The sequence below is a fragment of the Etheostoma cragini genome, chromosome 3 (assembly GCF_013103735.1).
Source record: "Etheostoma cragini isolate CJK2018 chromosome 3, CSU_Ecrag_1.0, whole genome shotgun sequence".
Taxonomy (NCBI): Eukaryota; Metazoa; Chordata; class Actinopteri; order Perciformes; family Percidae; genus Etheostoma; species Etheostoma cragini.
In genome coordinates this window covers 19,126,647-19,153,504 of record NC_048409.1, presented here as the reverse complement: position 1 = coordinate 19,153,504, position 26,858 = coordinate 19,126,647, and the positions used below count along the sequence as shown (strand labels likewise).

Here is a 26,858-nt window from a genome sequence, read left to right as displayed (position 1 = left end):
ATCCCTATCAAATATGTATCACATCCTCAAGCATTCACCGCAGCTAAGATGGTAACTTCAAAGAGCAACAGCTCAAAGAGCTTGTTTTTTTACTTTCCAAATGGCAAATCTCAAAGCAGAGGGAAGATGGGAACCAAAATAATAATGTAATACTAAAAATGTGACCCAAAACAAAACCTTTAAAACAAATATGTAATCTCGGAAGCTATGACATCAAAGCTTTCAAAAAAACAATGAATATATGCTATCTTAAAACGAGCTTTACAAAAGACAGTAGCTTTAGTATGCTACAAAACGTACCGGAGAGACACACTGTGCACACAATACATGAAGAACCCCCCCACCAACTATCTCTGCTCTCACATCACTTCTTACTAAAAGGGTCTTGTCTCGTCCTCTTCCAATTCCCCAAACTCCCGTTCACACAGCACTCATATGTTGCAAATGCACAAAATGCATCCTTCAGCTCATGTTCCCATAATTCTCTGTGGCAGCAGCGTGATTAATGCACACAAATATTGATTTTTCTTTCTTTGCTCTTTTTTTTTTATTTCTTTCAGGACAGTGCACCGCGTCCCACCCCACCCCCAAACACTTCCTACTTGAAAGAATCAGACTTTGCACTTCGTCACTCACATGTATGGACAATGAATATTACAGCACCTTTAGACGCATGCGCACACACACACAGATACACACACACACACACACACACACACACACACACACAGTACAAACAATAAGCACCCCCCCATCTCCCTTAGTTTTCAGGCAGCTGTGTGTGAGTGGACTGGGAAAAGGGGTGCAGCGAAAGACAAGGGTCAGCATTTCACTAACTGCTGATCTGTGTAGGAGGAGGGGGGAGCAAAATGATAGGCTGTGTTGTTTTCATAGGGTTTCACTGCAGGATGGGTGGAGTAGTTTGCAAAAAAACACATCATGCACCCACAAATTCGACACACGTATATTTGCCGGTGTGCTCTGGCACCAGTACATATTAATACCTACATGTTGCTGTGAGTCGCAATGTGATTACATGCAGGGATCCCCCATGTTCTAGCCCCTAAAAAGTAACATCAACAAACCATGTTTGTGCGAGGAGAGATAGAGAATGAGAGGCAGAGACGGAGCAAAGGAAAAGTGAGTGAGGTAGGAAAGTGGGAAGGGGAAGAAGGCAGAGGGAAAAGATCATGTGGCTAATGTGACGCAGTCCCTTGTTTACCAAAGAAAAAACCTCGCCCACTCTCTTCTCTTGCTTTCAAATCTTCTCCTTCTCAGTCTCTTGTTTCCCAATCTCTCTTCTCATTTCATCCCCTCTAATCTGCCCTCTCCTCCTCTACATTTCCTTGCATCTTCTTTCTTCCCAAGCTCAATTCTACCACTGTGCCCTCCTTTCAAGGTTGGCCTGACTTTGGGCGTGTTGAATTTACAGTCCTGTCTCCGCCTGCCTCTCAGTGCCCTCACTGTCAATCTCAGTGAAAAATGGAGGCGGTGGCACATCACTGGCATGATAAATTCCTGCTGATCAGGGATCTTGTAAACCAAACACCCATAGTACCCGCTTAGAACACAGTCTAACATTCCAGCGACTGGGCTGGTGGCTGGTTAAGACTGTGATTCTATTAGAAGCAAACTGTTTAATTAGCCTCTATAAGCACTCATAAGAACCCATAAGAGAGGAATGAGTAGATACAAGGGTGCAGAGGCACTTTCATCGCATAAATGCTAAACACACAGTTGGGAATCCGCCCACATGAATGTGACTGAAAAATGTAACTGTAACTTTTTACTGATGCCGTGAGTATTGAAGTGACTTTTTGCATAAAGCAAATTAAAAAACAGCATTTTTCACGCAGGAGAAAATTGACTGGGGCGCTGTGCCAAGCAGATTGTGCAATGAGATGGGAGAGAGAGAAGAGAAGGCCAGCAGTCAAGGCCAGCGGAGGAGGATAAAAAGGAATGAAGGAGAGGAGTAAATTAAAAGAAACAAAAGAAGAACACAAAGCAAGAGGAGAGGAGAGAAGAACAGTGGAAGGGAGAAGAGGAGGCACTTAATGATCTCTCTGTATTGTTTTCAATGTGAATGCAACATATACAATATGGAATTGCAAGATAGAAGCACATCCAGAAAGTAGGAATAGCTAATGGAGTCTTAGGTCTCCATCAGATATAAAGGCTGTATCTAAAGCTGTGTCAGGTGTCCCACTGGATCAACAACTGAATGAAGGTGATAGATTTAGGATTTAGCACAGTTAGCAAGACATGAACCGGAGATGAGTTTTGTTTTTAAAATGTTACGAAATGAACACAATGAATCAAATAGGTGCTCTATTTCAAGAGTATTGAATTTTTTTAAAGATTATTTTTTGGTCACTTATATTTTTCACAGGAAAGATGAAGAGTGAGGGGGAACAACATGCAGCAAAGTAAGAGTCAAACCCGGGCACGCTTCTTCAAGGAGTAAACCTCTATATATGGCCGACCGCCCCACCAACTGAGCTATCTGGGCACCCATTTCAAATGGATTTAAACTGGTCTCCAAATTTGCAAGATGCCTACACTTGCAGAACAAGATTTGAATGGATGCAAACGTTGACACATGCATAAAAAGGTCTCTAAGCACAGCGGTACTGTGTGTTTCATTTGTTACAGAGATTATGTTGACTCAGTGCTAATGTTGCTTCTATATCCTTAGAAGGTAAGAAAAGTCAATAAGAACTCACTGTGTGGGTGATGTACACCCAATTGTACATGCTTGGTAGAGAAGAAAAATCCTCTGCAGCAGCTCTGAGCTTATATATTACAACAAAAATTGCACATTGGGAGGACTCGAAACAGCCAAATTGTAACTTTAAGTTAGACAAAGAATAAATGCGCAAATTGCAAAACATATAACTGTATGCATCTTAAAGGAGAGTGCAAAGTCTCAAGGACAGCATGGTCTTTGCAGATCATTCCATATTTAAGCACTGGTTTTGTTGAAGCTCTTCTCTCCAACCAAGGCCGCCCGCCTCATTACACTGCCTCGCATCATGAATGATGAGAGACAAAAGGTAGGTAGATGGAAAAACACACACCATCCCAGCTCCATCCCTTTTCAAAAGCATTGTAACTTAAAACACACAGCAGCATGTAAAAAAAGCCACAACTACACAGACATAAGCATGTGCACACTGCTGGACAAAGGTATATGTGACAACAGACAAGCATTAAAATAAAGGTCCACCATATAAAATCCTGGCTGCGACACAATAGGACACAGCTCAACTCCTCCCCTCCCTACTTACTTTCTTTGTTTTTTAGCCTCTTTCATCTCTCTATTAGCTCTGTCAATTGTTAATCAAAAGCAGCAAGGAGGCGATCGGAGCCGGGCATTTGAAAGCTTGTGCTGCGAGATCCATTTTAAAATTCATGACTGGTTAATGGTATGTTATTGGCAACATTAGGACCCAGTGAGTTTGCGTCATGCTCATTCACATTGAAAACAGACGGCTTCAAATGACTACTAAGCAGTCCTCATTCTGAGAGGTAATTCATATTATAATTAACTTTACAATCACAGCTGATTAATTAGGACAGGCCCTAGTCTGTAATTATGCATCTATTTTTGACCCTAATGTGAATCACTGGATATTCAGCGGCAGTGATAAGCCAGTTTCCTCTCTACGGCCAAGTCACTTATCTTAAAAAGTACATTTACACCTGGCGTTATTAAACAAGCAGACACATAATCAGTAGTGACCAAAGATTTGGATGTTTCAGGGTATGTACACTGGGGATGTTCATAAACATTTGCCAAATAATTAAGTGACATCATCCACCTAACTTGTTCAAAAACACCATCCTGGTGTCAAGAAATATCTGGAGCCTTGACTGTTCGTTCTTACATTCTGATGCACAATGCAAGGGTAGGAAAGTGCGCTTGATGTTACCGTTCCCAACAAAAAACCAAGATTAATAATTCAATGTGGCTGTTGGATAGCTTTATTTTGTGTCCACTGAGACCAAATCTTCTTTCATGAAAAATTGAAAAAAAAGTGAAGAAAAGGGGTGCGGAAAAGCAGTAAAAAAAAAAAAAAAACTGCCGCCAGTTGCTATTGTCAAGCCATGTTGGTATCCTTATTGCCTCTCTCATGCTTTTCGCTCACACACAAACACTCACACACTCGCACACATATCCCTCTAACCCTCGCTCCTATAGTAAACATACCCTCTCCATAACAGTGCGAGGTGAATCCGCTCATGCATCAGAATCGACCATCAAATATTTATCACACAGCAGCAGTGATTTTGACAGTGTGCTCATGCTTTTGACAGCATTCGCCTGCTGCAATACTTATTGGAGTAAACACGGACAATCCAATATCATTGTTCTTTTGAACGCTTGTGAAAGAACTCAAAAGAACACTGAGCATACAATATAATCTATCAAAACTTCACTGCATGTTATAAAAGCCTTCAGACCTGCTGTAAAAAACAGGAAAGACATCACTGTAGACAGTACAATTACAGGTGATTTAAGAAATGATTGGCAATAATTGTAATTATCAACGTAAAGGTATGAAACACACACACACACACACACACACATACTGTATAGTCTTTACTAATTCAGGCTAACAGACCTTTGCTTTTCATAAAGATGTAGAGGAGATATGTTAAAGCTTTTTATCCTCATAATTAACCTCTTTTGGCAGCAACAGATGAGGTAAACATCATCTCTGAGTCTTGTCTACATGATACATTTCATTTACAGAACGTAATCATATCTGCATGCTGCATATTTGTCCAATGTCCGTGACATTAGGCAATGTCTTCAACTGGATGCTCGCAGCGAGTATCTCGAGTAACCTCAAGTAAATAAGTCATTGGCATGGATCAGAAGACACATCTTCATGCTTGAGTAGACACATTTAAAATGCCACCAAAACACCGTCCCAGATTCTGCCCTCAGTCAAATGACATCAAGTGCTCACTTACAGGTCCCTGAACACCCCAGTATGAAGCTAAATAAGCCAGCGGGCAGTACATGGAGCAATCAAGAGATAAGCATCCCATTTAACTTGAGAAAAAATCCAACCCCCAGAACATTCTGGTGTCTTGCGTTATCATGCTGTGCCACTGGATTCAAACAAGAAGGGTAACTAGGTCAATGACGCTATGTAAACTGTTCCACTTTACCCCTTGCTGGACTCAAAATGGAGAAGGCTGAGGTAAAGTGGGTATAGGAGAAAGAAGCTCAGTGATTCAATGTGACAGTTATCAACATCCTCTGGCTAGTGAGAGGATAGGGCTGTGCAGTGCTGCAGAGCCTCAGTAATGGCAGACTACGACAGAAAACAGGTAAGAAGATGACTCACAGTGAAACAGAACATAGTGTCCAAAGAGCACGGAGCGGAGCAGAGCAGGGATAAACAGCCCCAAAAAAAAGCAACACACCTCAGCCTTCGTCAAGCATTCAATCTTGCAGTTTTGGCACAAAAAGGCTTCACTTTGTGCTATTTAATAACTGAAATACCTTCTACACAGTCATTTTAATATAAACACTGACATTTTACTGTTACAAATTAGGCTCAATTTTTAAGGTGTCACAGGCTCACCATATACAAAGTATTACTTGTCTTACCTGAGTTGAGTGAAACTGTGTCTTTCTCCCATGATACAACAGTGACGTAGGCCTCAACAGAAGCAGGGATAATGCACTTGAAGACGGCAACACTGCCTCTCATAGCCTTCTGGTCGGCTACTCGGACTGTGTAGGGTTCCCGTGAAACTGTAGATCAGTGAAAAAAAATACATGACAAGTTGCATTCATAACAAACCAACTACGTTATTATTTACTTCTTATGCATTTTTTGTGACCCTGTTGTTGTCCAGATTAAGACAAAGTATCAAGCTCTCGTCTAGAAAAGCTCAAAGCTGCCGGAGTCTTTTGAGCAAACTAAATCCCTCACAGCACCAGGGCATTGACTCTTCTATCACAATACTACTTTTGATTTTTAGTGTACAATTATGCAATATTATACTGGAAAAACAAATTATTATTATTTATTTTTGTGCCAACATGGATGAGAAGTCCTTAAATTTTTCAGAAAAAATGAAAATCGACAATTCCATCTGCAGAGAAAAATGTGATACAACGGAAATCTTTACAGTAGATCCCATGATGAGAATAGATAGATTGTTCATAATTGTGATTTAAGTGCAATTTGAATCAGTTCACTCAAGTAATCAAAATGAATTCGATGGTTCCCACCTACTTAAGCATTTAGATTATTTTTTTAAAATATATGCTCTAACAAAGCCAATTTTCTGGAGCAAGACATCCATCAATCAGACTCAGATCAATTAATTAAAGTCTTGTTCCAAATGCTTTGAACTTTTGTTCTTTGTCAAAAGGTACGTGTGATATCATTTTGGAAACATAGACTTAATTCATTTGTACAACAAACATTTATACACTCACATTCATTTGTCTTTGAAGTACTTGATTTTACCAATGCATTATTACAAAAAGCATCATATTAGTAGTGTTGCCACTAAAACTACATGACACACTTTAATCTTGCTCTCACTACTACTACTACTACTACTACTAGTACTAATACTACTAGTGATGTTGCTCTTTCCCTCCTGACCAAGCCCTCCTCTGTGGACTCACCAGCTTTGATGTGGACATCCTGACTCCTGATCTTGCCAGAGGGGTTCTCGGCAGTGCAGTAGTACGTGTTATCGTGGATCAGCTTGCTGAAGCTGGACGGCAGGAAGTTGAAGATCTGGAGGGTTCCATTGGGGTGGACGTGCCGGATGCCCGGGACATCGTAGATCTCCTCGCCGGTCGCCAGATACCAGCGCAACGAGGCAGGAGGTGCGCCACCAGCAGGACAGGGCACAGAGGTCCCTGTGGTGCTGGCAAATACTACCTCTTGCAAAGATGCATTGACAAAGTATAAGCTGGAATGTAGGTCCTCACTGAAAACTGCAAGAGAAGAAACACAAGATCTTCACTGTTACAATCATGTATTGTATTTGATCCCTTTTCTTTTAAAAGTTAGGAAGCAAAACATTCAATGAAGTTCTCAAAACTAATCTGTAGCAGAGACCACGGACTTTTGGCCAAAAATGTACTTTTTGTTCTTCTTTATATTCAGATTGTTAAGTAGTATGAGTTTGAAAATGTCAATTAGTATTCCTGTAATGTCAGTCACTGTAAGTGATTCTATTTTGGAACATGATCAGTAGTTTAGGATTCATCAATGTATTCCCATCTCTGGGACCTCGGGAACATTAAATTAACATAAACTATCATTAATTATGAAATAAGGTCAGTTGCCTTGATCATGTTCAAGCTTTAATTCAAGCCAACATCACAGAAATTAGACTGATGTTAAATGCAGTTTGTGCAGGAGCATTCTCCAGAGGAGAGGAGGGTAATAAATGTCAATGTTGGACCAATTAGTTCTATAGTAATCTACAGCTGTTTGATTCAGAGCGATCAAGCCGGCAGATGTTTGCAATCTAAGCTTCTCTGTTTGAGAGAGAAAGTCAGTTTGCATTTTTTGTATTTCAGGCAAATACTTGTATATATAGTATTTGTGTATGTATCTCACTTTCCATCTCAGCCTGGTGACAAGCCCAGAGGCTCTGCACTAAATGGCTTACAGTGGCACTGGCAGTTGGCTTGGACCCTCCCTGGGGAGAAAACATTTTAGCACTTCATAAATTTCTAACAAGGTTTCAAATTGCAGACGTTTCCATCCTTTTCTTTGCTTCAGCAGCTCTCAACCAGCAATGAGACACTCCAATGACCTCCTTGTGTACACACGCACATCAACACAACACTCATTTGTAGTTCCAAATAGGAAAAACTCATTTCAAATTATTAGCACACTAACGATTAATACTGCAGCTTTTTTCAAAAGTACTTTGTTGACATGTTGGATATGTGCACATTTGCACAACTTCTGAAATGCAAACAATTCTGTGTTACAGAAACTGGTGTATGCATTGCTACAGCTATTCAGATAGTGAGGACCGACTGTGGGGAGTTTTCATCCACATGAAACATGCTGTAGCCATGTCCAATAACTGATGTCTGACCACATGCATTATTATGTTGTGAAAGACTTTAATGATGGCTATGAAAAAATATTGATCACACAATGTATTTATTTATTTTTCTTTATAATTTAGGTTATTGAGAAAGGTATAGGCTACTGCGAGACAGATGGAATAAAACAAGTAAAAGAAGGCCTGAAAACAGGTCCAATCAGCCACGTGTAGAAACACCTGTGCAGATTTACCATGGCATGTAACACTAGGGCTTAACATTTTGAGATGGCATTGTTAAATATGTTTTTAGAGGGGTAAAACACAAGATGGAGGATGTGCACAATATCTTATATCTCAGCACAATTATTTGTGCTCATTAAGTCTGTCTGTATTAACAGAGAAAAATATGGGTGAAACCTTGACACACATTGACACACTGACCTTTGGTATACCAAAGTCACCCACAGCATCTAGAAAATGTACTTTTGTTGTTAGTTACAGTGGTGGAAAGTCATCTAGTACATTTACTCAAGTAGTGTACTTCCTTTAGTACAATTGTGAGGTACTTTACTTTACATTCTTTGCTTCTTCTGGACCAACTGCAACTTTTAATGCTGCTTACAATACTATAAAAAATGTTAGAATGTTATCATCTCTGACGGGAAACTGCATAATTAATACTTTTACTTCAGATACGTTAAATACAACTTGCTGCCACTACTGACTTTTACTTTAGCAGAGTTTTGAATGTTACTACTTAGGTACAAGTGAAGGTACCACTGTTAGCATGGTGGAAATAACCTTTTGCGTTGACGTTAGCTTAACCTAGCTAAACTTAGTTGACTTTTGTTGTATAGCTAGCTACAAGTTAACATTACCTGTATTTAGCGTCTCTTAAAATATCTGCTGGATTTTACAAAACATTAGCTAGCTATACGTGAAAACGACCAGCAAACCAGCCAACAAACCCTAAGGTTACCTCTTTTAGCTAGCTAGCTAGCAGCTCCTGAAAGAAATGCCTATTTTCCAACAGCTGCATTTCTGTCACTGAAGTATGTGGGGATACGACCTTTAGCTCTGGGGTGCGGGTGCGCCCCATGTAAGCTGAGTCCATACGGCTTCTTCTTTTTTTCAATTTTATTTTTAAAGCGGCCCTTGTTGTGTGTCATGCCCTCTCTATTCCCCCTTTCCTGACTATCTGCACTTTTCTAATAAAAAAGCCCAACAAAATAATTAAAAAAACAAAAACAAAACAACAACCACACACAGGCTACACAATTAGCATGCAGTACAACAACACTGCTTTTAATTATAATAGGCCTAATTCAAAATTGTGTATTCATAATGTCAGATATTGAGACTGTGTTAACTTACGCAGTTGTTTATAGCCTTGTTAAAATAGCTCTGCACATTAGATGTTTAATCTATGTGATTTTGCAAATAGCTGGCAATGTTTATTAGCAAATCTGGATGTGGTTTAGTGCATCTATCTATCTGTAAGGAAAATTTGTGACTAGAAAAATATTTTTTTTCGTCTGAATTTGTTAATGGACAATATAAATAGTTTGTTGTGCCTTGACAACCATACGGTACATGCATATTGTGTGAATTTTACGTAACACACTGGTTATTTAACATAATTGACTTCAATAAAATGTTAGTGAGTACAGTATTCATGCTTCAGCAGAGGAACGTTTGTATACACTTCTGTACAGTCTCTTACATAAAAAAGGGTTTAGCCAATTTTAATCTTTTAAAATCGTGTGCTGGATTCTCAGTGGGTCTGTGGCACCAGCAAAGATGAAATTAATACATCAAAGTCATATTAAATTCTGATTCGTTCTCCTTTTTACGCTGGCATGGGGAGTATCAATCTTCTCAGTGCTCTGCTGATAATACAGACTGGAGCCATGAGGAGGGGAGATCAAACCCCCACCTGTTCATGGACCGTGTTCAAGGTTAGTGAAAAGACAAAGACACTTTGAACTATAAAGTATATTATTAACACATAGCATTTACTTATGTTATATTCAGTAGACATGTTCTTTGTGTATAAGACATGAAATGTTCTGCTGATTATACCAAAGACTCTTTGTAAATTTGGCTTATGTATTAGGATTGTAATATGTCAGCCAAACTGTCTGAGATCCTGCTTTGATTATATTGTATGATTATATGGTAGGGATTCTGATAAGAAAGTGAAGACAAAGACTGTTTAGCAAAAAAATGTGCACATTAAAAAACAAAATAACATTTTCTTCATTAAAAAAATGTGACAGACACAACTGGTACACATCAAAGTTTTCTGCAAATACAATGTGGGTACTTAGTTAATTAATACTTTGAACGTTACAGTGCCACAATAGCAGGGGCTGGAGAGAAGTAGATCAAAGAAGTGTGTGGTTGCTTAGAAAGCCTCTATTCTGTGCAAGCATCGGAGAAATTGGATTAGGATTTATGTCATGGCAGTTTCGATATTCTTCTATTTCACATATGAAAAGTACATGAGAGCAACTCAATTTAGACTGGCGAGATTGATTTAATTAAAAAAAAAAGAAATGTACTCTGGTGGAAGGGTTCATATCACTATGCTACTCGTTTTCCTAATTGACTAAGCTCGGGAGCCCGGCCACAAATTGTCCAGTGACGCAGGTACATCACCCCTCAGACCTCACAAAGAGCACCGTGTCATGCCCCAACAAACGGCCTCAGGGCCCAACCACTTAGACTACTACATTGCATGAGAGAAAATCAGTAATTGGCATAATTTTTCATGAGCTCAACTGTAAAGTTAAAATAAATGACACTGTTCAATAATGCATTGTATGCATCTATAATTGACTAAGACTTTTCCTATGGGATATCTTCCGGGAGAAGGTAATAAGGAAAAAAAGATGTTTAATTTTAATATTTCTGTTTCAGGGCCAGAAGAAGAGCGAGAATGCAAAAATACCAACCTTATAAACATTGGTGGGGAGTTCACATGACTCCGGGCCATGTTAAAAAAGTAACTACATTTCTTTTTCCATTTATCCTTTTTAAGATGTATGCCATTTTGTTTTTTGGCTTTATTGTTGTATTTTTGATTGGTATACTTTTAGGTTAGCATTTTTAAGATAGCAAAAAGTGGTTTATTTACACATTTTTGTAGTTCAGTTATGTCTCCACCAACTCCTGAGGGAACTATCCGGCTGCTAAATACTCTACCATGTTCTCTAGTTAGTTGCAAACTTTGTCTGTAAATCATTGGTACAACAAGTTTTTTCCTGTTGCAGCTGAAAAAGACACTGATAAGAGCAATGAAAGTGAACCGAAACAATAAAGTCGTGGGACAGAAAACCAAAACCAATTAAGTACAAGATGCATAAAGACCTATAATGACTTGCAGCTGATGATCATTTCCTGTGGGTTCATGACCCCTTCACATTATGTACAGAAATATTGATTAGAGCAACTTTATCTAATTTTTCATTTGAAACATTTATTAGTCATGTCTAGCCACATAGAATAGGACAGTGTGGTATTACTTCTGAGCTTTTAACCATTGAGCCTTTGGTGAGCATGTTTACTACATATTTATACAGTAAACACACATTCATGGTTCATGGTTGACTAGTGGACTAGAAAGGCAGTGCCTTGCTTAATAGCACTTCGACGTCTGCATTGGGGTTTCTTAAGACATTACAATAATCCAACGGCCAATAATATATTTGACTTTTTGGAGATGCCAGGACTCTTTAACAATCGTGCTGATCTGCATTAGATTTCTTAGGCTTCACATCGTCTGAACTGAATGCTGCATTACAATTGTACAGTACTGTAAGTACATAATGTAACTGCTGGGGATTTATGAACTTTTAAACGGATTGATTACTTAAGCCTAAACAGACTCATTTATGTAATTTGGACCAGAATAAGTCAAAAAGTATATTTGTTGTCTGTTTTGAAATATTAAGAGACTAATTATTAATTGAGAAGAAGAATCTGGTTTAAACTCTATTGAGCTGTTTTTCACAATATTTACACTGATTTATTATTTAAAATGTGATTTTGGAACGCAGCTGTAATAGCGCTGCCACAGAGTTACTGTAAAATATGACAAACAACACCTATGGTTCAGCATCATCACAAGACTGTGATCCAACAGAGCTGATCAGTTGACAGGGTGTAACCAACCATGACAGTGTGCTTTGAGAGCCACTGGGGCGCTTCATTTAAGTAAACGTGCAATCAATGCCGATGGGAGCAAACAGCAGGTAAAGATGAATCCACTAACTGGCTTTTTGTAGAATCACAACACCAAAAACTAAGAAAATACCACAAAATCCAGTTTTTAATGTTGTATTCACAGCCATATATTTGGGGAAACTACTATTAGAACACCTGATCAAAGCATGTAAAAGTCACATTGGTGTGCTTTTCTCCATCTTACGTACCTGCAGCATTTAGTGACAACATGGGAAACTAGTGACAACCTATTAACTCTCACTCCATGGTTAGATATTCTTTCTTCCATGCAGCTGCTGGCTTGTTTCATGAACTCTCTCTGACAGAAGAGAGAACAGCGGAGAGCAAACAAGAAGAAGCAAAGAGAGAATCAGAGAGACAGTGGGATTGATTTAGTTTCACATATTTCAGAGGGCACTTGCATCTTTTGAGCAAGCAGAGCAATTGTCTGAGTTATCATAGCCGTCGCAGTAGGTGGACTCAGCAACACATGGCAGCGTGGCACCGGGTGCTTCACAGTGACAATGTGACAGCGGGAACCCTGGGTAATTAAAGCAACTCTCTGCTCTGTGCCCTTAGGGCAAGTCTGCCTGGGATGTGGGGATCATACCTGGCTCATACCTAACATTCAAGACTCACAGTAGCCATAGCAATTTTTCAACTTAACACATTCCTATTCCTATTCAGTGGATTTGTGGATAGCAGCATTGGTATAATACAAAGCATCTGATCAAGCTGTGTTAACAGCAGCTAAAAAATAGCATTTTGACCTGTGCATGACCCAGATTTGAAATATAGTCTACAGGTATTGTCTTTTTCATTTAAATTAATTACATAATTTAAAAACCTATTTTACCAAAGTTAATTTCTCTCAACAACCCGTCGGGGCCAGGCAGTCCAGTATGAGTAAGCATACCCACTGATCTGATCTGCCCAGAGGCAACACACCATACACAGGAGTTAAATGACTGTCTTCCAATTTGCTCTCATGAATATTAAGCAGTGCTGTGACAGTAGAAAGGGTTGGCTGTGTGCAAGCCGCTGATCCACACCGACAGATCTGTCCTCTAATGTCTAGGAGGGGCGGGCAATGCTGAAACGAGGCCCCCACAGCAGATGAGCCTCCTTCTCCCTGATCTATTTTCACGTCTTAAATGGGCCAGAGTGGCTGCCTGTCTCATCAAGGGGATGCCAGAGACCCTGGACTGTTTCTCACTTCAGTTAAACTGAGCGATAAAGACAGTGATGTCTAAATTATGCTAGTGCTGCTGATGATGAGTGCATGAGAGAATATCTGATGAGGGATTATATTGTACTATAGCGGCTCCCTCTGCTGCTGCTGATGATGATTAATAAAAACGTCCACCAATACAAATCTAATATTGCTATATGATGTAACCAGCGCACTAGAAAGTATAGGGAAACCTGAGGAAATCCCATGTCTGTAATAAAGTAAATAAAAGAAAAATTACATCCAAAGTGTCACTTAGATTCAGTGTCATAGTGTGTTTTCTATGAGCTTGGACCCCAAAACGCATACTGCTCTACAGCAGCCTTTGCAATTAGAAGGAACTTCTAATATTACACAGTTTTTAAGATTTCAACACCTGCAATCGTACCTATTAATTAAAATCATTTTCTCATTTTACCAAGAACTGAGGAGAGCAGCACTGTTGTGTTGCCTCTCCCCAACCTAATTAACAAGAATGAAAACTGTATTTATAGAAAGCTAATGCTAATCCTTCTGAATATATTTATAAACATTTTTTTATAGATTTATTCTTGTGCATCTGGTGGTAACACAGAAAAGAAAAGCAGTAGCTCTTAAATGTGTCTGATGTATGCATGGTAGGGATCACAACAATCTTAAAGATCATCACAATAAAATTAGTTGGAATAATCAAGAATATAAGGTTAATTGGTTAAGTAACCACATAAGGCAACAGAAATGTATTGCCATGACATGATTCCACTAACAGAAAATGACAATAATACAGAATCATCACATAGCCCACTGATAAACATGTAGTAAATGAATGGATGGAGTTTCTTTATTAGATTTAATAACAATGTCCTGCGCTCATGTGCTTATTTATGCAGCAAAAACACATCTCAACAAATACTACCTGTTAATGAGTTACCTGGTTCTTAAACTTTTGTCATGGCTGTGATACAAGCTGAGTTTTGCCGTGGGCAGCGTCAATAATGCAGTAGTTCATGTAATTATGACATATGGTTTATTTTGAATGACAAGTTTGGCCGACGCATCAGAAACTTGTATGCATCAAGATTGTCCTTGTAATTTACTATTACACTTTAACATGCCTCACTGAGACTTGAGTGGACATAATCGAATCCCCTCTAAACTAATCTAATGGATGCATACACGGCTTCTCTTGATAACATGATTAAGCAGCGGTGTTCTTGTTGCAAAGATGCCTGCTCGCAGAGGCCCTACCTCAGTTAAACAAGTAGACATGGCACATACTGGACAACCAACCTCATTATGTCACTTAACATTTAGGTTAGGGGCCTTCAAAAGAGTTGCTGTTGATGGTGTCTTAACATGGCTGCTGTCCACCTGCATGCCAGCTAAGGTATCAATGTGTCTATGGAGGTTTCAATGTACACACGCTGTGACGAGAGGCTGCTGAGGAGAATGATGTGACACTGACGGCATTTGGCTATGAAGGATCTTATTTCACTTGTGTTACCTGAATCTGTTAGCTAGCTATGGCACAACATTCTTTTGTGGAATGGTGGCAAAAAAATACTTTTACACTTAATTAAAGCCCTACAATTATATTCCTATTCTTATATATTCTGAATTATTAACTGGTGACTCAATTGGTGAACGTGTGCTGAATTTTTTCTACATGTTTACAGTCCAAAGTCCACAAAATGAAGATCCCACAAACTACAGCAAATAGAATAGTGGAGTACAGACCACAGAATGACTTTGTTTGTTGTGGTTGCTTTGAGGGAAATGTAATTGCTGCTAGGATTATAGCCTTCATATAAATACAGGAAGTGCTAAATTTGAATATTGTATGCAAGATGATTTGGGAGGATGCCCTACAAAATGCAGGATTTTGACATCAAGCTTGGGGTTTGAGTTCAATGTGGTTCAGTCACTCTGTACTTTGTCAATACTTAACCAAGACAATGATCTTTCCAAGTGTTTAGTCACTGCAAGCAGATGTTGTTTTGCTGTAAAAACAAATTAAATGTGTTGTCAGGAAATATTCACAGAAATGTTTAGTGTGAACATTTAGGGACTTGCCAGATTCCTTAATTGAAACTGCTGGATTGAAATAATAGTCTAGGTGGCATTTGCTGTTGCAAGTGAGTAGTGTATATGAACATAATTTGACAACAGGGCTGCTATTATTACTATTAGGTATTACTGTGACTTTAGGATCATTTCCCTGTAAAATTAGCTGTTTGATATTAAAATAACAGCTTGCTCTTTGGTTGGTTGCATAAATTGTACATTCTAAATAAAATGTTCTAGTACCCAGTATTTCTTTTTGTAATTTCTCTTAAATGTGCCATTTGTTTGATTTGTGCTACCAGTGCACTTTGACTTAATTTTTTTAAAATGCTGTACAAATATGTTGTACTACTACTAATGTTGTACAGGTAATAACGCCATGGCCATGGCAACCCTTTGAAGATATACTGCCATCCCTGTTTTGTCCAGAAGACGTCTGTGACCAGCAGCTGGTGGAGTGTGTTAATGTTGATGTCACAGCAGCTGGCTGCTCTCATCCTGTTAGCTCTGCTTGCCATTATCAGCCCCCCCCCACCTCCTCCTCCTCCTTTAAAGCTGCTGCTGCTGCGTGCCATGCTCATTTTAATACTTCAGACTCATTTGACCGTCTTTATGGACTTATCATATTAAACATTTATCGCAGCCATTTCCCTAAACCAAGCATGTTTATTCAACACTTAAGGGACCACAGCACGCCCCCCCCCCCCCCCCCCCCCACTCCCACCAAACACACACACACACACACACACTCCCTCAGCCACCCAGCTTGCTTTATTAGAACCCTCCTTCTGTAGGTGCCACTACTTGAATAAAAAGGTATTTTTGTACAATTTCTTCCCTCTCCTCCTCCTCACCTCTCCAGTCATCCTCTTCCCCAGTGGCTAGGACACCGGGGGACCTGTATGAAGCCAGGCAGCTGAGCAGACACAAATGTATTCTGAGCATTTAGTACTTTGAATGAATTGAGTTTAAATTTAATCATCTGATCAAACACTAATTACCATAATCACTTGTGGGGATGGATGGTCTGGATCGAGAGACACAGAGTGACACATAATGGACCTCATCCTGGCAACAGTCTACGGGGACACTTAGCAACATGTAAACAGCTACATGCTTCCAGGGACCCATGCGGGACTCTGTCCAAATTACCTTCCTTTGTACGAACAATACATCCAATTTCCTTCAACAGCGCAGCACTGCAAAATGATCTATTCACTGCTAGGCTACCCTTCAATCAAATGCACTGCTGCCAGGCCCTGCGCCCGCTTATTTGATCTTGGGCAAGATGGCTTACTGCAGCATCACAACGTGGTCTGAGCAGAAGAGGTCTGGGAATTCTAGGAATACCACAAAGTGCTAAGATTATTGACAATGCACTCAGTCTCACACCGAGCTGGGGGATCGATGAGTGGCTAGAAGGACATAAATCAGACTCCTGTGGCTCCACTCCATGTCACACCCTAACCCACCCAATTAAATGCCGAACAGGCAAGTACGTATGCACACAAGAACACACACTCTGTAAAACCTGCACTTCCCCACATATCTATAGGTACTTGCACGTAGACACCTGCAAATACACAATAAAGCAACCACTTTACACACATATGCACACACTCTCACACACCTTACCTCAACTCCAACAAAATGACAGTGCTTTAAAAATGGCCGGCTAAAAATAACCACCACAAACTTGGTCTTAAATCTTAGCATCTGTGCCAGGTTTAAAAATAAAGAGCAGTGTCGAGAAACCAAGCTGGACCCATTTGTCTTACTGTCACTCTTTATTTCCAGCTTTGCCTCCTCTGTTATCCCTTAGCCTACTTTAATATTTGGACTGGAGAGCATCAGAAACATGGTGAAATATTTCCTGTTGAATAATCTGGTTGAGATGTGGATTTGAAATCCAGCTAAGATGCAATGGTAGGGAAACTGCAGATAAGTCAAAGAGACATGCTGTGTGATTTTTGTTTAAGGTCGCCATATATAAGAGAAGTCTATGAAATATGAGAGGAAGAAAGAGAAAAAGACAGAGCGGTCGACATGTTAGTGAGTCCCAATACATCAGGCACATGTATCATGCCCAGGTTGGAGTCGCAGGGATCAATTCAGCCTTGGGCCTCGGAATGTGTCGAGTTCAAAGCCTGGCCCTGGTATGTGGAGGACTGGATTAAGATGCAGTATTTATGAGGTCCAGCGTGAATGTTTGTCTTGGTGGGTGATGGATAGCAAACTCCTCACTCCTCCGCCACTTGTCTTCCACAATGAAAAAAAGCTCTGGCGGAGAGCTCAACACAGGGACTGGGGCCTAGTGTGCAGTCCTGTGTAGCAGAGGGTACATTGCATGGACTACAGAGTCTTGTGTGCAAGTACAACCTCCATTTGGTTAATGTTGGGCAAAGCTTGTCGCATCCATGTTCATTTTCAGGTTCACACTGGTATTTTGGGTTTCTAGTAGAACATGTTTATATGCTTTAATGTTCAAAAAACATTTTTTATTGTCAGACTAGTGCCTGTCTCTTTAAGTCCCTTTTCCAAAAAGCCCACTCGGCTCTGATTGGCTACCTTTTCCAAAGGTAGTTCTCAAGCCATGGATGGAGACATTAAAATGGAGGGGGGGTTAATAAGCCTGCATGTGACATAGGAAGGGGAGACAAATTGAAATTGCTTGTTGAATCCCATGTTTTTGGATCCAGGCAGCCCACAAAAACAACTGTCTGGGTTGTCTTGTTTCACAGTTTGTGGGTTGATAGGCACTCCATATACTCAAATGTATGTGCGCTAAAAAAGTGAGTTTTCATGTTATGTCTCCTTTAAGTCACTATTGACTTATCAATATTTAACCAAGACCTTAATCTTTCTGTTACTCTAACCAAATGCTGTGAACATACCTGTAATCACAATTTACTTATTATGAGTGTGTGTTGTTGGAAAACCTAAGGCACGTTGTGAGTGAATGATTGGCAGAGATGTTAATTAACAATGTTTCCTCCTGTTGAGTGGGAATACGTTTCTAATGCCGCATATTTAAAAGATTGTCTTATTCTGCAGCTATACAAAACATATTAAATGACTTGAACTTTGAAGTAAATCTATCACCACTCCAAGCAATGCCACGAAGGACTGTCCTAATAATTTAGGTATTTATAACCCCCTATATTTCGTGTATGTCATATCCTTATCCTTATCATATTCCTTTTGGTTACTTCACTGGCAGGTAGGACTCTGATGATTTGGCCTCTTTGGAGCTCTGTTGACACATTTTAAAGCTGTTTGCCTCTTTTTAAGATGACAAATTCAACCCGGGTTGTTGTGACAAAATATACCATGAAGCGATATATATTTGTCAACCATCATAGATTTTGTTATACTGGAAATTCAGAGTTCTCGCGATAGCACAGTTTGAACTTGCTCAGCGAGTTACTCTGGCATCGAGTAATGCTGCTCATTAACTATACCCTTGTAGCCGAGCTGCACCAATCACATTGGTGTATCTGATATAGGTGGGCCAGTTTGATCTACCAGTTAGCTCCCCTGTTAGCTAAGCTCTGGATACGTCACCTCGGGTGTTGTTGTGCTTGGTTGTAGTGTTATCCAATTGTGTGCAATGAGATTTTCATATGCATGCTTGTTGAGGCCCCTCGAGATGGGCCACTTTCATTACTTGATGCCAGATTCTTAACCTCTCGGATTTGGCTCTGGGTTTTCAGGCTTAGATTTTGCCATACCGTTCATATAGTGGTAGCTATGCCTTTAATATCTCTGGATGTACACATTGTCTCAGTTGAAGATTTGTGTTACTGACAATACAGTATGTATTGATAATATGCTGAAGCTTTGTAATTGTGTATTGTCAATACAGACCTCATTTCGTTGGCCACAATCTTGATATTGTTACAGTTAGAACAAAACAAGAAGCAGTACTGTATGAACTGTTATACTACAATTATGAAATGGATCAGCACCATCTTTTTTTTAAAGATTGTTATTTAGGGGCATTTTTAGGCCTTTGTTTTCACAGGACAGATGAAGACATGAAAGGGGGATGACATGCAGCAAAGGGCCGCAGGTCGGAGTCAAATCTGCGGCCACTGTGCTGAGGAGTAAACCTCTATATTTGTGCGCCCGTTCTACTAAACAAGCTATCCTGACCACATAGATCAGCACCATCTTGACATAACATGGAGACAAGGAAAGAGTTGGGAGATTTTTATGCAGAAAGTCGTAGCTCAAGATCTCTCATCCCTTGGTTAGGCACATTCTAAACTTCTACACTCTTCTTCCTAAAATCTTGAAACTAAATCAAGATAAAATCACGCTTGCATAGGAGAGCAGAAGTGCCTCTTTCTTGACATAAACTGTTTAAAACTGTAAAGTATAGCTTTAACACCGGTTCCTCGGCTACAGTACCTGTGCAGTGCAGCACAATAATATAACATGTCACTTTGACAGGTGCTGAGTGAATTAAAAACATCCTCTCTACCGAGAACCCTGTAGGAGAGGGAAACCCCTGCCAGATGTACTACATGTACAGCCTCACTTTTCACGCATGATCAAACACCTACATCTGGGTGCTGAGGGCTGTTCTGCTCTTCCCTGCAGATGCTAAATGATATTGTTAACATTTTAATGCAAGAGACATTAACATGCGGGCTTGCGCAATTACACCTCTGATTCAGTGGAATCCAGACAGACACAGTGTGATCGGTAATTAGATTTTACATTGGGTGGAACACAACACACACACACGCACGCACGCACGCACGCACGCACACACACATACACACACACACACACACACACACACACACACACACACACACACACACACACACACACACACACACACACACACACGCTCACACACACAGACAAGTCGCCAAAGCTTGTTCCTAATTAGAGAGCTAGACAGGCTCGAGGACGTACAGTACAGTAGAGTAGCCCTCATTATACAGCTGGGATGTATAAACTAGGGGATAACTATTATGATCACACATCAGGGTATCCATTACCCAACATTAGCAGACCTTTCAACTGGAATCACACACTGAGTTCAAAATGTAACCCACCAAACCCTCTTATAACTCACACAAGTGAGAAAGAGTTAAGTGGGTTTATAGACTTAATTTAGCCTATTAGATATTCATATCAGAGTAAGACTGCACAGGATGATCTATCACTTGACTGTACGCTACGTGTTTTCAAAGGGTAATTTAATTTCATGAGCTGTTATACAGCTTCTGCAACCAAACCCTAATTGATAATTAGTAAACAGACTAATGGCTGTGAGTGCAGCGTACGTTTGGTCAGGTTTCACTTCATTGCCTTACGGGCCTGTAAACGACCACTTTGGCCGCACTGGGAGGCCGCTGATCTTCGGACATCTTTACACAGGATTGAGAATCACCTCACAGCTCCAACAAATGGGGCTCTCATCAGTGCTCTGCCTTCATTGCCTTCATGTAGATTTATTGCCATGCAAAAATCCGGTTCCCCAATTCAACTCGCAGCCAAGTTCAATCTATCTATCCACCCCAGTCCCTGTAGCATTTTCATCCAGTGTTTTAGGTTGCTAATAATGTAGGGTCATGTGAAATTGGCAGGCTAACTGATGTTGGCAGCTATTTACTATACTGTAAGCTACACTGGGCTAGATGCTTTGGAACAGCTTCCTTATTTCAAAGTGGATCTGCCTTTACCCCAAGAAATGTCACAGCTAATTGAGATTAAAATTTGATTGCATGATCCCCTGACCTCTGCGTAAATGTTCCCTTTATTGAAGATGTACGAGATAAGCCCTTTTAAGTCCCGAGCATCAGGTTAACCTGTGTGTATGTCTACAAATCATTGCAGTCTTCATGGGGAGTGACTCGTTATATCTTTGCAATGAGAATTTAAATAAGCCAGTTTAGCTTGCTGGGGTTTTGCCTAGAGGAAGCTTTCAGGGAGATATATTTAATATGTTTTCTCTCCTGTACCGATGACTGAATTTATAGATTCTACTTTGATAGGCACAGGAAATAGCAAAAACATGATTTTTTTCATGGAATACAAGAAATAAAAGTCCCCGTTGGCTGTTTAACGTGTCAGATTTAACATTTTTAAATTAAATGTTGAATTAATCTGGGGTTGGCTTCCTTTTGATGTAACTTGCAATGATTTCCATGATGAACGCAATGTTAACACTGCAACATTTTGTAAATATTGTGTAGGTATGTATCTACTGTAATTTATTTTTCAATTGGTTGCTAAATTCAGTAAGATAACGTAAGTACAGCGAAATCGCCACAATGTAATGTGGAAAAGCCATTTGGCCACTTATCACCTATGGATGGACATAATGATGTAACAGGATGTGATTAGCTCTTAATGAAGTACGTCTGGGTCAACTCAGCTTTTGACAAGAGCCAGACTCCCAATTCCATGTCCAAAATCCCCCCTATATAGTCCACTATTTCCTACGTCTGCTATTTTGTAGTGGTGTCCAATTTGTCTTAGAACATACTAAGTGGACAAAAATGATCCCACCATACTAGGCACTAAGTAGTGAACAAGCACCAGACACTTACCAACAACCAGCATAGATTCTGAATGATCAGAATAGGGTTTGATGTTATTTGATTTTGCCACTAGACAACAAAACACCATATAGTTTTCTACCCCTATATAGAGTGAATAAGTGAACGCTTTCGGATGCAGTCCCTGACACCCATTAGGAGGTTACCATAGAGACAGGCCAGCGAGCATGTGATAGGCCTAACTCTGAAACAGCAAGAATTGCCTGGAATCCAATCGCTGTGCTGGTTTCTATCTACAAGGTCATTCATTCATTCTGACAACGCCTGCTCAGCCGACATACACCACATTTTCATGCTAATCAACAAAACATCCAACAGGCAGAGGACAAAGTCGTATAGCTATGCTCCTGTACAGGGATGGAGAAACGAAATCAAATGACAAGGCAAAAGCAAGTGATAAAAAATTCCATGATTGCGGCGCGAATGACGAACACAAAAAGTGTAATGTCTGGACTCAACGCCGTCTTGCTGCTTAATCCCTATCAGTTGTTTGCCACAGGCCTCCTCAATAATCCCTTATGCAATAAACAGACACAATCTTGCATGGCAGTTGATCTAATGTCAGAGTCAGATGATTATGATTAATGAGGATTCCTTATTGTTCCTTTATGAGTTTCAGCGCAAGCTGAGCTGAGGGAGATACCATTTTATATGGAGTCAGTGTCAATAAACGGCACCGACTGAGGGTTGCCTCGGCACTAAACAAGCGACGACACAGAAACAAAAATCCATTTCAAAGCCTTATTTTATCATCCCAGCCAGAAGGGAAAACGCATTTTGTGGACACGGCATATCATATAACAGCCTCTCGATGTGGTTAAATGAATTTATACCCGTAAATCCCCAAATTTTTGCTTTGTGAATTCAGATTTTCTTGACCCTTTAATACAAATTCAGCCAACCGCGGGCTTGATTTAGTTTTAATGCATATACAATCCCTATCTTGTCACTCTGATGTGTTTTCTCAAAGACATGTTTCCATTTTCTTTCTTTCTCCCTCTCCTTCTTCGACTCCCCCTTTTTTTTCTTCCCCTGTTTTCGTACACACCCAGTCAGCCATAATCCCTCCCTGTAGAAGGGGCTCTGGCCAATAAGTGAATGTGATAAACTGTATCAATTTTCTGCTGTTTATTATAGATATACTATTTGAGCAGACAAATATGCCTGCATGGTGTCAGTTGCACGTATGTGTGCAATGACAGATGCACTCACGCAAACACATGTGTGCGAGAAAACACCGACAAAACGCACAACCAAATCTGGTTGTTTGAATACAGTAATTGAATGGAGAATGAGACTTTCGGCTATTTGAATGGAAAATGTATTTTACTTTTTTTTGTTTGTGAGCTTGTGTAAAAATTGTGACCTCTTTGAAATGTGTCTTATCAACAACATTACACTTTTTTTATTACTAACATGAACAATTTGTACTAATTGTGCTAATTGTAAAGGTAAATGACATAAAGCTGTGTTCATATTGGTGACAAAATTGAAAGTAGAGATGTTGGAAATATTCTGACACAGCCATAAACAAATTCAATATTTTACATCGAATGAAAATATGGATTAGTGATTCTGGAATATGTGTATAAATCAACATTTTAATGCATTTTATTCATTTAGGCCACTTTAAACTTGAAGAATATGTTCACTGTGGGGGAGGGGGAAGGGGTTAAACTAAATGTCCGTTATATCCAATACGTCACTTATTACTAAGGGCCACAGTGGAGAAAGGTTGTGACAGAATAAGTATCATATAGGCATCAAAACAGGCACAGAAACAAAATCACATCAACTGGATGCAAATTAAAAACAATCTAAACTTGAACCTATAAAATCACATCCAATTAATAAAGTCAAACCAAGTAATTGAATTCCAGCCCACAACAAACATCATTTACCCGTTTTATTTCATCTGGCTCAGGATGTATATCTGAAGGCCAGAGCTGTGTCTAATGGTTTGTGGGAGAGCTTGAAGGATTTAAAACGCAATTCAAGCCTCGCCCGTCTCTCTCCCTCTATCAAGGGTGTCAGCCTTTTGACAACCATATAAAATCCATTTCATGTGGGTCACAGGTGACCTCCATCCTCCCTCTCCAGTTACTTAGCTGTCTGCTGGTGATTTGCCTTCTGCAATAGGTAATAAGCACTAATAAAAAAAAGGAAAAAAGATGAGCCGGTGAAACTTACCATTCAAGATGCTCTGGAAAAAGATAAAAGCCAATATCCACATGCCCTGCTCCGTTCAATCCCCCCAAGCTATGCTTTCTCTTCTTCCACCGACCGGTGCCTCCCTGGGTTTCTCTTCTGTGCGCTTGGGGTAAGGTTAAACATTTGCCACTGTCTTTACGCAAACCGTTCCAAGTCTCTACTTTTAATATCTCCTTCCTACTTTTTCGTTACACTGATGTTTTTCTGAGACCTGTCTTTGCGCTTGGAACATGAATGCGCCTGTGTTTGTCTTGGGAGAGCTGTGCTCAGACTCTCCTCCTCTGCTCCGCGTCTTGCTGCTTCTCCCTGTTATTCAAAAGGATGCTGAATGGGGTGAAGCCCAGGTGTGTGTGATGCTGTTTCAGAGTCGGGTATACGACCGGATCCTGAAACAAAAATGAATGCAAAAACAAAAGGCTAAACTAAATCTTTTTTTAAAAAGCTCCGATTTCCTAAATATAAGACTGACTGACGGATCATTCTTAGAGGGAAGGACATTTAAATTTTACAAAATGAAAATAACTAAAAGAGTAAAGAAGAAAACATGGGGAAGAGGGTGGTAGAATAAGAACGAAAAGCAGTTTTTTTCAGAGACTCCAAAGTCAGATCATCTTCATCGCCTCTGAGCGTCCAGCAAGAGGCGAGCAAGCGCATCTTCCCCGCTGCCGCTCTCTAATCGCACCACACTGACTCTGAGCATTACAGAGAATAACCCTCTCCCTGCCCCTGCAGACGCTTTAATTCCTCATTGCCTTAAAGGAGCAGAGGCGGTTACCGGTCGGTCCTGAGGGCAAGGTACTACTGGAGGTGAGAGTGTGAGAGCACACAGTGAGTGGGACATTTGCATTAAGGAAATGAGCTGCACCTGACGCAACAAGGCACCTAGGATAACATTTTACGCACGGAGAAACCGACTCAAACAGAAAGCGCTGTCTGCTGGTGTGCAGGTGCAGTCAGTCTAGCGCACTACACACCAGATCTGGCTCAAATTAAACCAATAGGATATTTCTCCTACGGATAAGAACAGAGGAGAGTTCCCCGAAGGAATGGAAATCAAGGACATCCAATGACGCTTGCTTTATGTTCATTTAAGTGCATGAATGAGGCTTTTCTGTTTGATTTAAGTCAGACTTTAAAAATGATTGAAGTTGTTTAACAATTGTGCGACTAGAACAAAGAAAATTCTGTCAGTGGTAGCAGAAAATACAGGGTTAAACTAAAGCATCCCCCACCCCAAAGGAGCGCGCGTGCACGCACACACACACACACACACACACACACACACACACACACACTCTATATGCCTCCCTCAACCCCGTAATCCCCCTCCATTTTAATGCCTGCCTTGAAGTCAAGGGTGTAGCTGTAGTAGGCAGTGGAAGCCTGTGGGCCTGTCCACAGAACCCGGTTACACTGAACGTGATATAACCGGCAGGGCAGTCTGCATTTCATTTTCTTTTCCACATGACAGAATATATTGAAAGTGAAATCCTGTTTATTTACCCCAGGACACTCATTTTCTGCTCTTGTATCAGGACTGATGAGAGGATCTTTAAAATTCTGAATGTGTATACAATGAAAATAAATAGAAAAAAACAATACATGATGTTTGTTTGGATTACATAACTAAAAAAAAGTGTGTACACAGAGTGTAGTGCAGTAATTTCCCCATTGGGGACTAATAAATAAATTATCTTATCTTATCTTATACTCAGTCTGCCCTAATTTTATTGCTGGTGATGTGAATGCTCATCTCAGGTGTCTATGTCTGTGTTTAGTTGTATATGTTTGTCTAACTAGTTTAATTTATGTGGGTTTGGGAAAGATGGCGTTAACTTCTCCTAGTGTTCTGATCAGCCCATTTTCTGTACGTCTGTTTGTCGACAATATCTGTCCACTTGTTTGCCTTTCTCTCTCACAGTGTTCACTTCAGTGCAGAAGACAAACCCTGCTCTGGATTTGCTGAAGTCTGCACCAGAACACTGTTCTAGCTTGCATTAAATGGTAGGGCTCTTTTTTTCTTTTACTTCAGTTTGTATTAGCAATACCGCAAATTAAATTGTTCTTTAATCACAGATGTCCTCGTTTTGTACTGTTACACCAAAATGAATGTTTAATTGAGTAAGCGGATCCTTTTACCTACTTTTTCCCTAAGCCGTTAGTCAAACCCAAACAAGTTGAAGTCTCTGTGGCACTGAGGAGAAAACATGGGTGAATCAGGGCAGTAGGTCAGAGAGCCTGTCATTTAGAGTGGATTAGGAGCGCTGTGCTTGTGTTTCAGCTCTGGATTCTTGGCATGGACGGGGAAGTGAGTTCATTAGCAGCAGCAGACTGTGAGATATGATCATGTAAGAGGGAGGATGCACTAACAGCCCGGCTGAAAATGTATCAGAGCAACATACACAATCCGCTTTGTTGCAGTTGTTTATGTATATTTACACACTCTAAAAACTAATTCAGGGGACCTTTAGTCATTACTTAAATATATACATTGTTGTGAAATAAAAAATCAA

The 26,858-nt window shown here is 40.1% G+C and overlaps 1 protein-coding gene across 5 annotated transcripts in view; it reads right to left on the bottom strand.

Annotated features, from left to right (window-relative positions):
- dscamb (Down syndrome cell adhesion molecule b) overlaps positions 1-25,291 on the bottom strand; it is a 117,093-nt gene extending 91,802 nt beyond the window's left edge. For 2 of the 5 annotated variants that reach the window (XM_034867087.1, XM_034867089.1), the window contains exons 1-3: positions 24,325-25,135; positions 6,662-6,979; positions 5,627-5,773 (exon numbers count right to left, since the gene is read on the bottom strand). In XM_034867087.1, coding sequence (XP_034722978.1) covers positions 5,627-5,773; positions 6,662-6,979; positions 24,325-24,367 — 508 coding nt within the window. In that variant the 5' untranslated portion in view covers positions 24,368-25,135. Of the gene's footprint in view, positions 1-5,626; positions 5,774-6,661; positions 6,980-24,324 lie in introns of all 5 variants that reach the window. The other 3 variants (XM_034867091.1, XM_034867088.1, XM_034867090.1) reach the window with 3 other exon arrangements.
- Positions 25,292-26,858: the final 1,567 nt, after the last annotated feature.